This window comes from Canis lupus, chromosome 9 (assembly GCF_011100685.1).
Source record: "Canis lupus familiaris isolate Mischka breed German Shepherd chromosome 9, alternate assembly UU_Cfam_GSD_1.0, whole genome shotgun sequence".
Lineage (NCBI taxonomy): Eukaryota > Metazoa > Chordata > Mammalia > Carnivora > Canidae > Canis > Canis lupus.
In genome coordinates, this window is record NC_049230.1 from 30060553 (window position 1) to 30077220 (window position 16668).

Below are 16668 nucleotides of genomic sequence, written 5' to 3' on the forward strand. Positions count from 1 at the left end.
CCTTTATTTAACACCCACAGTGTGCTAGGATTTTATGTATTTTATTTAATTACTAATAGCAAGTTTGTATGACAGGTATTTTATCTCCACTTTACAGCTAAGAAAATGGAGTCTCTGGGGCTCCCTTGCTCAGTGGGGAACCTGCTTCTCCCTCTCCCTCTATCTGCCGCTCCCCCTGCTTATTCTCTCTCTCTCTCTCTCTCTCTCTCTCATGAATGAACAAAATCTTAAAAAAAAGAAAAGAAAAAAGAAAATGAAGTTTCATACAGATTGCACAACTTGTCTAAATTCACATTAATAACTGGCAATAGAAGAAGTTGACAGTTCCTGAATGTATGGAAAAGGAACCAGAAGTCTTGCAGGAAAATTCCTTAGTCTTTAGGAAAAAGAGTTCATTAAATCAGAGTCAGGCTGTATAGATGGTGTGGTAGTAAGCTAACATGTTACTTAGAAAACTATATAATGGTCATTATAAATGAACAGCACTGGTAGTTTTTAACAACTGTTTAAATGGTCAGGAGTACTTTCAACATTTTTGTAAATGTCGATATGAAAGAACACAGACTATGAAAGTGCTTGACATCTTGCCTGTCGTGTTGTACATTCACTCAGTAACTGCTGAATCAGAACCCAGACAGTGTGGAAGAGGCTTCAGCATGTCCCCGAAGTTAGTATCTTCACATATGCATTTATCCAACTAGGGCAGGATTCACTGGTTTGAATGCCAGACTCTTACAGAAATAGCTTTGTTTGAGTTTGCAGGTTCTGACTTTTAAACAGGTTCAGAAATTCACATGATCAGCTAAGATCTTGTTCTAGGAGGCAAAGGAAAAAAACCTACGACGTTAAATACTTTTTAGAAAGAAAAAAATACATATAAATACCAGAAGCCTTATTCTTCCTCTCTTCTCTGACTCTTGTCCTGCTGGAAAATGCTACTTCAGTACACTGGTGTACTTTAATATTAGATACATTATATTGCGTTCCTGAGAATTTTTTCCGCTGTGCTGCTAATACTGTACAGTCTCAGAGGAGAATGTGGGAGATAGTAGATTAGCTGACACCCTACTGCCTACCTCTGTTTTCTGCAGCCTTTTTTTCTGGAACCCTGACAGCTGGCTGTGGACTGTATAAGATATATGGACACAGGAGCTACCTCAAATAATTTTAAATTTAGTTCTGTATTTCTTGTGGATGAGATTGTGTGCCTCCCCCCAGCCCCTTTCTCTCTAATTGTTTATGAACACCTGGCTAGCAAGTGTAGAGCTCAAATTTGTATTTAGGTCTGTCTAGCTGCCAAACCTCATGATCTTTCTACTTCTGTCCACTGCCTCAGAAGACTCCTGCCCAAATGAAAAAAATTGACAATATTTACTATTATTTACTATCCGACACTCGATTCTAAAAAATCCTTTCTTTCCTTGTCCGTGTCCTTTATATGCTTTGCTCTAGTGAAACGGCGCTTTCTTCATTTTCTCCATTTTTTTCCCCCTAAATTGTTGCTAGGCTTTGTGATACAAGTGAATAATAGTCTAGCCATTAAATTTCAGCTTTACTTTAGTAAAGGTGATTCTAATAAGGAATTATTTATTAGGTTCCAAATGGTCAGAGCTAGATTTAATAATGATATTTATTTAATTTTATTTCTTTCTTTTAAAATTAGATTAAAAATTTCTCTATTTGACACTTATTTCCAATACCAGTTTTGGTATATGGAACCAAAATATAATTCAGCTAGTTAGACACATTGTTGGGCCAGATGTTATCAGCTCTGTTTATTTTGGGAAATGGAAAATTTCTTTTCTATTTTATCTTTTAAATTTTTTTAAGTAGGCTCCATGCCCAGTGTGGGGCTTGAACTCATGATCAAGAGTTGTATGCTCTACTGAACTGAGCCAGTCAGGCACCCCTCGTTTCTTTTTTATGTGATATTTGACACATGTAAATGAAGCATAATAATAGAATGAATACCTATGAATCTGCTTAGAGTTCACCACTTAAGAAGTAGAAAATTTTACAAGCTACAGAGGCATTCCTCATCACATTCCCCACACTCCCCACCCTTACTCTTGGAAATAAGCACTCTAGGATTTTGTTCACTCTTCTCCATTATTAGCCTTATCTTATTGCCTGTGGCAAAAAGGTTGTTTCTCTTATTTGTTGCCATATCATCTTAACCTTGAATAAATAACTGCTGAAACTAAAATTTTGTGTATCAAATTACAAGCCAATGTACATGAGTGACTAAGTATGTCTGGGTAGAGTTGATTTAAATGCATATGTAACCAAACTGTAATAAAGTTTGGGCCCAGGCAATATAGAACTGTGTTTGTAAAATCTTAACAAAATCAGCATTTTCATTTTACTGAATATGTAGGATCCATATGATGGATACTCCCTCCATACTGCCAAGTTTTTTCCAGAATTACTATTGTGTTTTACTCCTTATACGTTTATCAGTGGAAGGGGGAGAAATCATTTGTGAATATAGCAATCGTGTTGTGTTCTCTGACTTTGCTAGTTATATTTATAAAATATAAATTTCCAAATATTTTAAAATCAAATTCCCTTTTTCAGTTTAATTTTTTAAATAATGTTTTTAATATAGAAGGGTCATAAAGTCATGATGCATTTAGATGGTTTATCTTTTATATACTATTTGAAATAACATGTTTCTATAAAATTTTTTGATAAATATTTTATATTTATTTATCTTCCTGTATTCAGTGTTAGAGATAGTGTGGAGGCCGAGAAAAATTAAGGCCATCCCACCTAAAGTTTAGCATTAGCACAAGTATAGCCATCTTAGGCCCCTGTGAATAAGAGCTGAACTTTATGGGGGAAAAACTGCAGAATTCCTCAATGTCCTCAGCAGGGAATCCCATATCAGAAAGACAACAGAGCCCATGCCCATGGTAGAAAGTCCCATATTAGAATGAGAACAGAACTCAATGCCCTTGAAAGCCCCATATCAGAATGTAAACAGAACTGAGAAATTCCTCCACCCCTTCTGAAAATCCCCTAGACCAGCCTATAAAAAACCCAGCTGTAACCCACTTCGGGGTCCAAGTCCCTGCTCTGCTGTGTCAGGTATACTTGGACCCAAGCTCAAGCTTGCTAATAAACCCTCGTGCACTTGCATCGGTGTCGGCTCCTTGGTGGTTTCTCGGATTCGCAATCTTGGGCACAACAATAGCACTGAATGTCTTTATTTATTTATTTAAGGTTTATTTATTTAAGAGAAAGAGAATGAACAGGGAGAGGAGCAAAGGGAGAGGGAGTCTTAAGCAGATTCCACATTGAGTGTGGACCCAAACACAGGGCTCAATCTGATGGCTCTGAGATCACAACCTGAGCCAAAACCAGAGTGGGACACTTAACTGGCTGTGCCACCCAAGCATCTCTCAAAATTATTTTTGTTTTTGAAAAAAGACATTTAGGGGGCACCCGGGTGGTATAATCAGTTAAGCTTCTGACTCTTGGTTTCCATGTAAGTCATGATCTCAAGTTCATGGGATCCAGCCCTTTAGACTCCCGCTCAGTGGGGAGGCAGCTTGAGATTCTTTCCCTCTCCCTCCTCCTCCCTTCCCATCTGCTCTCCTCGCCATGCTCACACTCTAATAAGTAATCTTTAAAAATTACTATTGTTATTTAGCAGCAGTGTAATGAAATCACCATTATTATGTATATGGATGTACAGATCAAAAATCAGTTATTCAAGGGATATATCTTAAATATGGCTTTGAAGAAAGATACTTCCTTGAATTTGTGGAACTTCCCTAAATGCCAGTAGGGTGAAAATCTAGCTTTTTAACCATATAAGCTTTTTCCCCAGTTATAGAAATAGTGCTTTCTGTCTTTGTGTATATAAATGATAATTGAGACATTGTCTTAGGAACTGAAAATGAAGAGAGCTCATTCTTTTTCCACTTTGAATTAAGAAAAAAAAGGTGAAGACTGAGAAACTTATCAAACAAATCCATTAAATCTTTTTTTTTTTTTTTAAGATTTATTTATTTATTCATGATAGAGAGAGAGAGGCAGACACACAGATGGAGGGAGAAGCAGGCTCCATGCCAGGAGCCCCACGTGGGACTCAATCCTGGGACTCCAGGATCACGCTCTGGGCCAAAGGCAGGCGCTAAACCCCTGAGCCACCCAGGAATCCCCCAAATCCATTAAATCTTATAATCAATAGACTGTCTTACCCAGTTAGGCTAGTTACAGCCAGAGCTGGATCTTAGCAGACAATGTAAGGCAGCTGGTTATAAGTGGTCATCATTAATAGGAGATGACTAAAGCTGTATGTATAACCAGCTAGGCCTGAGTCACTGGAGGTACAGCAGATCCAGTAAACAGCTGAAATATGGGTAGGATCAATCTAATTAGGATCCTTGACTAATTTTAAGTCTTACAGTGGAGTTAACCTTACCAATTTGGTGGGATGAGAGATTCAGGAATGCTCAGAAACTAAAGTGAGTAAGTGAGTAAGTCTTGTATTCTGAAATAGGCTAGCATTATTTGACTGACTTTATCACAGAGTCAGAGCTGTATCTATCTCATAGTACCAAGCTTTTATTTTTTTTTTTTCTTTTTAAGATTGTATTTATTTTTTCATAGGGGGAGGGTGGCGGTGGCAAAGACACAGGCAGAGGGAGAAGCAGGCTCCATGAAGGAAGCCCGATGTGGGACTGGATCCCGGGTCTCCAGAATCAGGCCATGGGCTGAAGGCGGCACTAAACCGCTGAGCCACCTTGGTAAGCCACCAGCTTACCAAGCTTTTAAAACAAGTCTTTTCCTGGTGTACCAGGCTATGTCTTCAAGTACGTTTTCAGGATTTTTCGTGTGCAAATTTAGCTCACATGTACATGAGACTGTCCCATTCCATTCATGTATGTAAGCAAACCAGGCCTTAGTTAAAACTTTTTGCTATCTAAGTTCTTTGTCCAAGGTTTTCTTCTTACTCTTTTTTTTTTTAATAATTTATTTATTTATTCATGAGAGATATATAGAGGGAGGCAGAGACACAGGCAGAGGGAGAAGCAGGCTCCCCACAGGAGCCCAATGTGCGACTCAATCCTGGAACTCCGGGATCACACCCTGAACTGAAAACAGATGCTCAACCACTGAGCCACCCAGGCGTCCCTTTCTTACTCTTTCTTTAAGAGACTGTTCACTAACTTTTTTCTTTGGTTTAGTTGCATCAATTAGTTGTTTCTTTTAAAACAGTTTCTTTATATGTATTACTACTTTTGTTAGGATGGACGTTTGAAGCCAGGAGATCAACTTGTCTCCATAAATAAGGAATCTATGATTGGTGTATCCTTTGAAGAAGCAAAAAGCATAATTACAAGAGCCAAGTTGAGGTAACTATCCTATCCATAAGATAGATTGAGTTAGCATGTTTCCTCAAAAATAGTAACTTAAGAGATTTAAATACTTTAGACCCTAAAATAAGTATGTATTTTTAAAATTTACTTATTTATTATTTTTAGAGAGCATATGCATGAGTTGGGGTAGGGGGAGGCAGAGGGAGAGAGAGAGTCCCAAGCAGACTCCCCATTGAGTGGTAGAGCGCAATGTGGGGCTCGATCTTACAACCCTGAGATCATGACCTGAGCTGAAATCAAGAGTCGGATACTTAACTAGCTGAGCTACCCAGGCACCTCCTAAAATAAATAAATTTTAATAATACTTGATACATTATCTTAAAACTCAGTTGTATCTATACTATATCCATAAAATTATTTCTTTTTAATGCTAGGTCAGAATCTGCTTGGGAGATAGCATTCATAAGACAAAAATCTGATGGCAGTCATCTAGAAAATCCATCTTGTACATCCCTTTTACAAGCTTCCGGAGAATATGGACCTCAAGCCTCGACATTTAGCCTTCTTCCTTCTCCCCCTGAAATACTAATTCCAAAGACCTCATCCACTCCCCAAACTACAGATACCACTTTATCTTCTTTTAACATTAGTCAGGTAATCTTAACATTTCTCTGTATATTTTTGCAGTCCAGAAATCCCCCATATGTTTTTATGTTTGTAATATACATGTAGAATTATAGTTTTGATAATGTATTTTAAAACAATTGGTATTTTCTTGAAAGTTCTTTTTTTTCTGTTTAAGACTTTTCTATTGTGCTGTCAGTAGTATAATTTTTCAAGTCAGTGTGTCTTTTGTTCAGAAAGACAGGATCAGGAATGGCCTCACAGAGATATGCCTAGGTGTCACTCAAAACTATGTTAGGAATGTCATATTTATTTTCAGAAAGTCTCTAATATGGTTTAATTTATTACTATTTCTGTTTTCTGCTTGACTGAAGACAGGCAATGTTCCTTTTGTTTCTTACCTCTTTTCCTGCACAGTGAAGCTAATCCTAATTACTCAGTGTAGGTGGATATGGTTCCCTTATGTGTGCATGCTAATACCTAGTTCACCCCAGTACAATCACACAGAAGGGGGAGTTTCTACATCGAAATTGACAGTTGATTACTAATTGCTACAATGCCTTAACAAATCAAAGATAAAATAAAGCATATACTCTTAAAATATTATGTTAGCACTAAAGCAAAGTAGAAACTCAGGTTGGCTTTTAGGTAATGGAATAAAATTTATCAATGGTAATTTCAGTTTCAGGTATCTGCTAATAAGATACAGAGTGTAAGATTTTGTCAGCCCCTTATACTTTTTTATTTGGGGTTATAATACCTTTTCAAAGATAAGATGCATGGCCTTATATTTTGCTGTTCTTGGACATGGTAGAGCTGAAAGCAGTTGTTACCTTTATTTCTGAAACGCTTTGTTTGGAGATAAATATACCAAAATTTTAGAGATCTCGTATTTTTTGGACCGCTGCTTTAATCTCTTAAACCATTCTTTTTATGTTAACGTGAGCTTCTAGTCTGGTCTTTGACCTACTTTGGAAAATGACATTTCATGTTCTTCCTTTTCTTTCATAGATAAAAACTGGATACAAGAAAACAGAACAGACTCCAATTACTTCTTCAGAAAACAGCCCTGCGGATATGTCTAATACAGGTAAATGCACATTTAATTCTTCTTTTACTGTTATTTCTTTCAATTACTCTTTCTCAATGAGGAGTACATAATGTGACTTAATAGACTTTAAAGAAGGGTGCATTATGCCTTTTTTCCTTCAATGAATAAAAGACCAAAATGAATGTATTGTTCAATGGTCCCTATCAGATTATGTCTTTTATTAGAAATTTTTCTGAACAAAGAGTTGAAATTTTAAGATACATTATCATAATGGTGTCTGTGAAGCTGTAATAATCAACGAACTGTTGAAATCAAATCATGTAAACTCTTCTTTAAATCAAGATTAGGTTGCCTTGTCCTTTTAGTGAAATACTGGTGAGGTTTATTAAATGCACCTTACAGAGAAATTATAGATGGGAGCATAGCTTAAGAAAAGAAGTATTTGGGTTTTTTTAAGAGATTGTATAGATACAAATTAAAAAAGAACATCAGTATTATGAATTGAATATTCTTAGTTATCATCACCATGAAATGATTTACTGACTTTTTAAAACAATAAAGTATTAATTAAGCCACCCATAAAAAAAGAATTTTTATCAAACAGCAAAGTATCTATTAGTGGCTCAAACATCAAGAAAAAAGCCTTCCCTTTAAATCATGTCCAGAAATTAAATACAACAATAATAAAAAAAAAACAGTGCATATAGAAAGGAAAAGTTAATTACATGTCTAAAAATTATAATGCAAGTTGTTACCTGTATATTTTAATTTTTAATAGCATTAATCTCTATCAGAATTGCAGAATAAAGACAAATTAGCATGAGTTACATAGTATCTTAGTCCATTTGGGCTGCTGTAACAAAATATCACAGACTAGCTTATAAACAATAGACATGTATTTCTCACAGTTCTGGAGGCCTGAAATCCAGGATCATGCTGCTGGCATGGTCCCAGTGAGAGCCTTCTTCAGGTTGCAGACTTCCCATCATGTCCTGACATAGGGACCTGTAGGGTCTCTTTTATCAGAACACTTTTATCAGAACATTACTGAGAGCTCCACCCTCATGACCTAAGCCTCTTGCAGAGGCCCCATCTCCTAATACCATCACCATTAGGGGTTAGGATTTTGACATATGCATTTGAGGAGGATACAAACATTCAGGACACAACACATAGGCAGTACACTTAACAGGAATTTATAGTGGATTCCAGAGTAGTTTCCTCTGATTTGGAGCAGTATTTACCAGAGGGTTGTTAGCAAGCTCTAGCACAAATTACATGCCCTTTTACTTAGTGGGATTCTTTGACTCTTAGAAACTTTATTAGTATATCTCCTTTACGTAATTTCCATTCTCTTGATGTATTGTTTTTATTTTAAATTATGAACACATGTGAGAAAAAAAAGATAAATGAAAGACGCAAACAATGGTGAGGATCCATTTATGTAACATATTTTTAATTTTGAAAGTAATTGAACTGCTCATTGCTTCTCTTAGTCTTTTATTAATTTAGTAAGCTTTTACTGAGTCTTGTCATGGACAAAGAAAACATAGTTCAATGGGAATTATGAAGGAATTAGGATATTTTCCATGAGATACTTAATAGTCTATGGTGAAATGAAGCATGGGGTTAAAAAAAACTTCATTATTCAGATTAGAAAGCATATATGTATGTGTTTATTTTATTGAATAACTACCATTTGCAGTGTTCTCTGTTAACTAGAGCAGGGTGTGGGTGGTTTCTGTACTCGAAGGAATATACTATCTTGTCACAGTGTGAAGATGTGAACAAAGTGGATAAGGAAAGAAGTGGCCCATGTGTGGTGTAGGGAAGGCACAGGCTCTGAATGCAAATGTAGAAGTTCATTTCTTTGCTCCTAGCTTATTAGCTGTGTAACCTTGAAATAGTTGCCTCATGGATCTTTATGAGTATTAAGTAAGATCATGCATATGAAGCACTTAGCATCATAATGGGTACATAGCATATGCTCAGTAACTTTTGCTGTTATTATTGTTAATATCACAGAACCCACTCACTAGAGTGTAGCTCAGATGATATTCCAGAGGCTGTTTGTTTTTGTTTTTCTTTTTTTAAAGATTTTATTTAATTGTTCATGAGAGATAGAGAGAAAGAGGGAGAGAGAGAGAGAGAGAGAGGCAGAGACACAGCCAGAGGGAGAAGCAGGCTTCCATGCAGGGAGCCTGACGTGGGACTCGATCCCGGGTCTCTAGGATCACGCCCTGGGCTGAAGGCAGCACTAAACCGCTGAGCCAACCGGGCAGCCCTAGAGGCTGTTTTTAGAGCAGAAACCAAAGCTCCCATCTTTTAATTCAATTTTTCATCCTCTCCTCGTCCCCCAAACTAATACATAGGAAAGAATTTGTCACAACATGCAGAAATTTCTTAGCAAAAATCAAACATCAGATCTTGAAAGAAGTGGTAAACGTCAATGGTTGGATGAAAGAGATCTTCCTAAGTGAAGGAAGCACCATGAGCTAAAGTACAGAACAAAGGATGAGCTAGATGTCAGGTGACTGTAGGAGGCAGATCTGATTAGAGCAAAGAGATCCCAGAGTAATGAATAAAATGTAAATTCTACATCAGTGACTAAAAGAAACAGTGCTATACTTTGTAATAGGAAAATAATTTACTGAAAAATATATTTGAGTGAGCTGTGTGAAAAGTGAATATTAAAATGCAATTAAAACAACATTTTTCTAAAAAAAAAAAAAAACAACATTTTTCTAGGGTAAAATTAGCATTGAGTTAGTCCTATTTTTTTAATTTTCACATAAATGTGGTAGGCCAGATGTTTCTGAGGGAAAAAAAAAATTCAACTCTAAATTATCTCTAGGTAACTTATATAAATTGTGATAAGCACTTAATTATAGATTGTTCCCAAATTAGACCCCTAACTGTCACATCTAAACCCCCTTAGCCAGTTGGTATTTATTCAAAAAATGTAAACAAGTTTTAATGTTAACCTCAACAGAAATAAGCTGAATTAAGGGAAATCTTATCCCTGTTCCCATCTCAGAATTATTCCAAAGTATAAAACTGGTTAGAATTTTGAAATCTACATAATACTTGAATATGTTTTTAATCTATTCTATTATATAAATTTCTGATTCAGAACTCAGAGTTGTTTACTATTGCTATAAGCTGACTAATGCATGAGTTTATAAGTGAGCTAAAAGCATACTAAAGACATTCCTAAAAAAAATTGGTAAAGAATTATTGCATGAAGAAATATTATCATTACTTTAACTTTACCAGAACGTGAACTGTAATCCTCCCACACTAAGGTTTTATAACTGAAACAAAATAGTGATGGGGGGAAAATATCCATGAAGGGTTCACCGTATAAACCAAATGGTTTTGATCCTGTCCTCTTAAAACATTCCCTTTCTTCTCCTAAAAAGAAGACTAGAAGAGAAGATCCAAGAGAATAATAAGCTATCTTTTGAAAATCCTCACTCCCCCAGAGAGGAACAAATCAAGAGCTTGAGGCCAGTGTTGAGAGGTGTCACCGGCAAATGGGGAAAGCTGTCTGTCTATGAGCAGCTTTTCAGGTCAAGCTACTCTGAATCACCAAAGCATGCCAGATTTATGCACAAATCCTCCTAAGGTTTGGCTAAAAGGTATAGGTTTAGGGGAGGGTTGACTGAAAGAAAGTGAGATTTTGTTAAGCCATGATTGCATGTTGTTAAATGGAAGGTTAGTGTAATTTTACATGAAATCCCCTATTTAAATATCTCTCTTTGTTAATATTAACAATATTCAAGGGGTGCCTGGGTGGCTCAGTCAGTTAATCATGTGGCTCATCATCTCAGCTCAAGTCTCCATCTCAGGGCCGTGTGTTCAAGCCCCATGTTGGTCTCCACACTGGGCATGGAGCCTACTTAAAAACAAACAATATTCTATAGTGTTTATAGTAGTTTTCTGTGATTCCTTATTTTACCTTTACAGTACCTGTAAGGTGCACTATTTTATTCTACAGATGAGAAAACATGGTGAAGGATACGGACAACATTTAGAAAATAATGGCTTTGGGAATCACAAGAGACTAGGACCCTGACATGGTCACCTACTAGCTGTGTGATCATAGACCAGTTTCTTTACCTTCTGGGCCCTTGATCTCTTCATCTTTGGGATGGGAATAATAACACTTATGCTATTATGGCTATAATAAAGCTTAATGAGTTTATCTATATGAAGTACTTAGAGCCCTGCCTGGCTAAAAGTAAGCATAGCTAAGAGCTGATCTGCTGTTATTTCCACTGCTACCATAGCAAATTTTTATGCTTAGGTGTAGGAATATATATAAGTGAGAATGCATGCCTCAGTATGAGTGGATGCCGTGTGTTTCCCCCTTTCCCTCCCCACCCCCCAGTCCTTCCACATACTTAAAATTGAATTGAGTAATTCACTCCCAGGGTTAGGATTGTTGGTCTGGAATCATAATTAGGCTAGCTTGGGTCCACCTAGTATGTGTTCCTTAATTGCAGGTCAGGCACCAAGCTGAAGGTCATGGTCAGCCCTCACAGATCCAAACATTAAAGATGAAAAATAAAGTTTGACTTCTCTGTTCTTTGGTCTTCTATACCACTCTACTCCATGCTGATCTTTTGTGTCACACTGTAGGTTTGGCACAGAATTTTTCTTAAGAGGAAAAAAAAATTATATATATATATACACACACACACACACACACACACACTATTTTTTGCCTCATGGCTAACAATTAGGTATCATGATGACAAAAGAGACTTTGCTGCTTTTATGAGAACTGTAAAAATTAAAAAAAAAAAGAACTGTAAAAATTCTATTATACTAAAATCACTCTTTTTCAAGGTTTGACTCCATTTGAAGCTAAAAGTCAGTAACCATTTTTTTTTTATGATCTTGACACCTATAAGCTATATTCAAGATTTTACATAGAATGTTAAGGATGTGTTAAAGGTTTAGAGGAAGACTATTTATTTTCATATGCGCTTCTTATGTTCTTAAGAAAGAGAATGCAAATCATTTTGTACTTAGAGACAGATGCTCTGAGAAATTAAAAAAAAATTAAAACACTGCATAAAGATGTGACATTTCAAAAAGTTTTTTCTCTTCCTCTTGTTTCTATGTAGAACTAGTAAAATATCATTTAGAAGTGTATTTAGAATAGTGACAATTTAGATACAAGGATTGACATGAATTACAGGAATTTGTTTTCCAAACTGCAGCATATTAAGGCAAATAATTTTTCAAGGTCTAATCCCTTGTTGGCATCTGGTCTCTTATTCATGTAACAAGGACAAAGGCTCATCTACCTAATCAGTATAGGTTGAGAAGGTGTTAGGATTAAGTGAGAGGTATAGGAAACTCAACTCTTGGAAGTCCATCTATGCTCCTTGAAACATAACCTTAATGTAAAGTAAGAAATAGGATTTTGGGTTCCAGAAGTTCCTAGTGTGTATCATACTTTATGCACAAACTTGAAACAGTTTGCAGTTATGAGGTTTTCCATTGTACCTTTAGAACTCATGTAACAAAACCACTTTTGCCAGTGAAAGACATATCTTTTTGAATTCCTAATATGATTTTACTTATTTCAGAAGAAAAAAAACTTCACTTTACAATTAGTAAGGCATTGTAATGATGGGGTAGTGGTAAGATGTATGTTTGTCTTTTTAAATTAATATTTCTGTGGGATTTAATACGTAATTGGACATTCTTTTTATATTTTATATCTTTTAGTGCTCAAGTGAAGCTAATTTATATGATACATTTTAGATTTAAAGAAAAAAAAAATCATGAAAACAAAAGTGAAATCTGCCAACTGATTAGCCAGAATTATTTTTAAACAGCAGGAGCCCAGAACACATCCTGTCAAATGAAAAGTTCTGTTCCAATTAAATTTCCAATTAACATGCACCCTGTTGTCTCTTAGATATTGCCCCTGCATGGACTGATAATTATGGACCACAAGGAAAGAAGATTTCCCTAAATCCCTCTGTTCGCCTTAAGGCAGAGAAACTGGAAATGGTAAATACTTTAAGTTTCCATTTTTCTTCCATCAAACAACAGTAAGGAAGTGTTCTCATTCTTTGAGAGGATAAAGGAAAGACTGAAACCATTACTTTTTTGAGGAGTTACTTATTTGCAATTAAATGAATGGCAGTTTGTGTTTTAGTTATTTATGTTTGAGTTGAGCAGCCAACTCATTCATACAAAATAGAAATAAAACTTTTTGAAGCCTAAATTGACACCAAATTAATCAGTTTCCTCCTATGTAGGAAAGACAAATGTGATGTAAAAAAAAAAAAAAAAAAGACAAATGTGATGTTATACAATGTAAAATTAAAGGAAACGGAATGAATTATGACCAAGTAGAAAAGTGTTTTAGAGCTTTTCCTATCAGGTGACCTGGGAGCTCACCACAGAAATATGCAGGTCCATAGTTTCTACTTTCCTGTCAGTTTTCATGGATAATCTCTTTTACATTTTAGAGAGAGTTGAAAATGCACTACAATAAATAACACATTGCATTTATTCCCATATTCGTACCTTTGCAATCCTACACAATATACTCTTTCCAGAGTCAACCTGAATCTTACCCAGTATTCATATCCTAATTCAGTTGCAATTCCTGTGTCCAGATTTTGCTGACTATTATCATTTGGGCCAATACTGCCTTATTTTGCACATCTGTAGCACTTAACATCACTTTGTGGTACTATACTATCTTTTTTATATTTTGTTTTGACAACAAGATAAAGTTTCTTCACAACAATATCCAGTATACCTACCACTGTTTAAACACTTGACTTGAGCTCATTAAACTTTCCAGTTAATTAGATACTTAAGATATCTCCTTTTAGGTTTTCAAAATCCTGAATGTCTTTTGCTAACTTGTACTCTCTTTTTATTGGTGGCTAAAATGTAAGTTCAGGATGGTGCCAAGGTTTAGAATTAGTTAATATTAACATTTAAAAAAAAAGGGTATTTGAGGTTTAAAAATGTCTATAAATTTCTACAAAATAAGTTATTGTTTTTTAATGGTGTTGCTTTAATACGCATTTCTAAACATCCAAGATGTAATACTATTTCTCCAGGTAAGAAGAAAGTTATCCAGCTAATGACTTCACTTGGCAGCCTTTGTTCCTTTATTTGGTTTAAATTTTCCTAGCATGTGATTTTTTTTCTAATTAATTGTCTTAGAGATATGAAAATCATCTACATTTGTATTGATTCTGAGAAATTTGAATTGTTTGTTGACTCAGAATTTCCAGGTTTTGGTCCTCCTTTTAGCCTAAATAAATTATTTTTCTGGAAAAATAAAATGGTAGTTTTACAACAAAGGCAACCTACATTCTGTGTTAATTCAATTCATCTTCTTGCTTTTAGTCAGAGTATATTTAGGGACTTTATTTAGTAGAGCATTCTTTGTTTTCAGAGCTTGAAATGGTATCTTAATAAGAATTTTTTTCCAAAATCCAAATTAGCTCCTCTTTACCCAGATACTTGTTAAGCTACTCTTCCTTTTTTGTTTGGTTACATAATAATGTAGTAATATTTGTATCATTCCATTTGAAATATTTCTATCTTTGTAAACAGATTCAATTTTCTTATCTATTATATTTTTAACATACTTTACTATTCAGTAACAGAAGGCCAATGTGATCAAATATTTGTAATGAAATAAAATTCGCTTTTTCTTTTATCTTCTATAAATATATTACATGTAGCATCTAGGAAATTTGTGTTATAATATTTCACAAGGTAAAGGTGTTGACTGATAATGTGGTTATTAAATAATTAGCCTACTTGGTACCAATTTTTAAGAAACACAGAGAAGTTAAAATTTACTGAAGGAAATTACCTGTCAATATATATGTATATATGGCATTGTCTTCAGGAAATCCCGTTTTACTAGCCTAAGTAGACAATTTTGTATCAGGATATACTGAAAAGTTATTTCTAACACTGAACTACTTAATTCCTTGTCTGAAAAATGGATTGCCTCTTTCTACAAATACTCTGAGGATGATTTAATATACAGATATTTTAAAATAATTTCACCATAGTTATTTTCAGTGCTGTAGTTTTTAAAGCATTTTTATGAGTACTATGGGTCTCATTAATCCTAATATTAAACTTATAAGTAGGCATGGTAAATACAGCAAATAGGTATAAGTTTATTAGCTGGCTTAAAAACCAAGAATTATTGTGCTTCTATGCTATCCGTATTTTTGTACCTGAGAAGGATGCTTTGGAATACAGATGCCATTTCGCTGATATTTACTTTACCTCTTGCCATTTCTGTAACATTTGAAGAAAGCTGTAGTGAGCGATGGCATACCCAGTGTCTGATTACAGTTAATGAGATGTTCTTTGTATTAGATTGGGCAGTATGTGACGAATATTGTAAAGAAGTGACATTTTAAAAATTCATCATTCAGACATTAGAAAGAGCTAAGGCATTTATTTGTCCAATTAAAAAATTTGCATTTTGTTTAAGGTTAAAAGATGACATTATTTATTCAAGAAATTTTTGGAACCTGTTTTTTGACAAAAATAAATTGTTTCCCATTTAAATTTATGAGCTTACCTTACTGACATGCTGTATTCATCTAGAATAAATCTTTAAAGTTTGGCTCTAGATCCATTTCCATTGTAGCTGATTGCATTTTGTAATTTTATTATTACTTAGTATGATAATAATGACATCTTGTACCTTCTGTGATAGGTGTTTTGTTTGCATTGCTTTTGTAAAATTATTTTTATTTCTTTGTATGAAAATATCAGTCAAACACAGAATGATTATATTGTACATATACAGTTTAAAGAACAATAAACAGGGATCCCTGGGTGGCGCAGCGGTTTAGCGCCTGCCTTTGGCCCAGGGCGCGATCCTGGAGACCCGGGATCGAATCCCACATCGGGCTCCCGGTGCATGGAGCCTACTTCTCCCTCTGCCTATGTCTCTGCCTCTCTCTCTCTCTCTCTCTCTGTGACTACCATAAATAAATTTTAAAAAATAAAATAAAATAAATAAAGAACAATAAACACACCTGTACCCAACACCCAGCTAAGAGTCAGAATTTGTGATATTGCCTGTGTGTTTCTTCTTGATCATATACTCCTCTCCTCTAAATTTCAAGTTTATCATTTATATGCTTTTGTTTTTTGAGAAAGAGAGAAGAAGAAAGAGAGGCAGAAGAGAGGGAGAGAGAATCTTAAGCAGGCTCCATGCCCAACACAGAGCCCAACACAGGGCTCGATCTCCCGACCCAGAGATTACGACCTGAGCCAAAATCAAGAGTCGGATGCTTAACTGACTGAGCTACCAGGCACCCCTCATTATATGGTTTTTTAGGAATTGATTTACTAAAACATTATGAAGTCAGTGTTTGTTTACCTTCAGTGGTACTTGAGGTATTGCCAAAATTTTCATTTCTTTTTCTCCAGTTCCTAAAAAAACACATGGCTCATTAGTATCTGTTCAGAAAATAATTGTTGGATTGGTGAATTGTTTTCTAAAGTAGTTTTACACATTTTCATTCCCACTAGTCTTAAGTAAGAGTTTCCATTGCTCCATATACTTTATAATTAATTTTAATTATAATGCATTTTGATTTATTTCTACCATTTTATTAAAATAAAATTTTTGTG

General features: G+C 35.1%; 1 protein-coding gene across 29 annotated transcripts in view; it reads left to right on the forward strand.

Annotated features, from left to right (window-relative positions):
* STXBP4 (syntaxin binding protein 4) overlaps nt 1–16668 on the forward strand; it is a 213656-nt gene that overhangs the window by 22515 nt on the left and 174473 nt on the right. For 19 of the 29 annotated variants that reach the window (XM_038547771.1, XM_038547755.1, XM_038547763.1 and 16 more), the window contains 4 exons: nt 5260–5366; nt 5765–5984; nt 6966–7044; nt 12944–13038. In XM_038547771.1, coding sequence (XP_038403699.1) covers nt 5260–5366; nt 5765–5984; nt 6966–7044; nt 12944–13038 — 501 coding nt within the window. The remainder of the gene's footprint in view (nt 1–5259; nt 5367–5764; nt 5985–6965; nt 7045–12943; nt 13039–16668) is intronic. The other 10 variants (XM_038547778.1, XM_038547777.1, XM_038547780.1 and 7 more) reach the window with 2 other exon arrangements.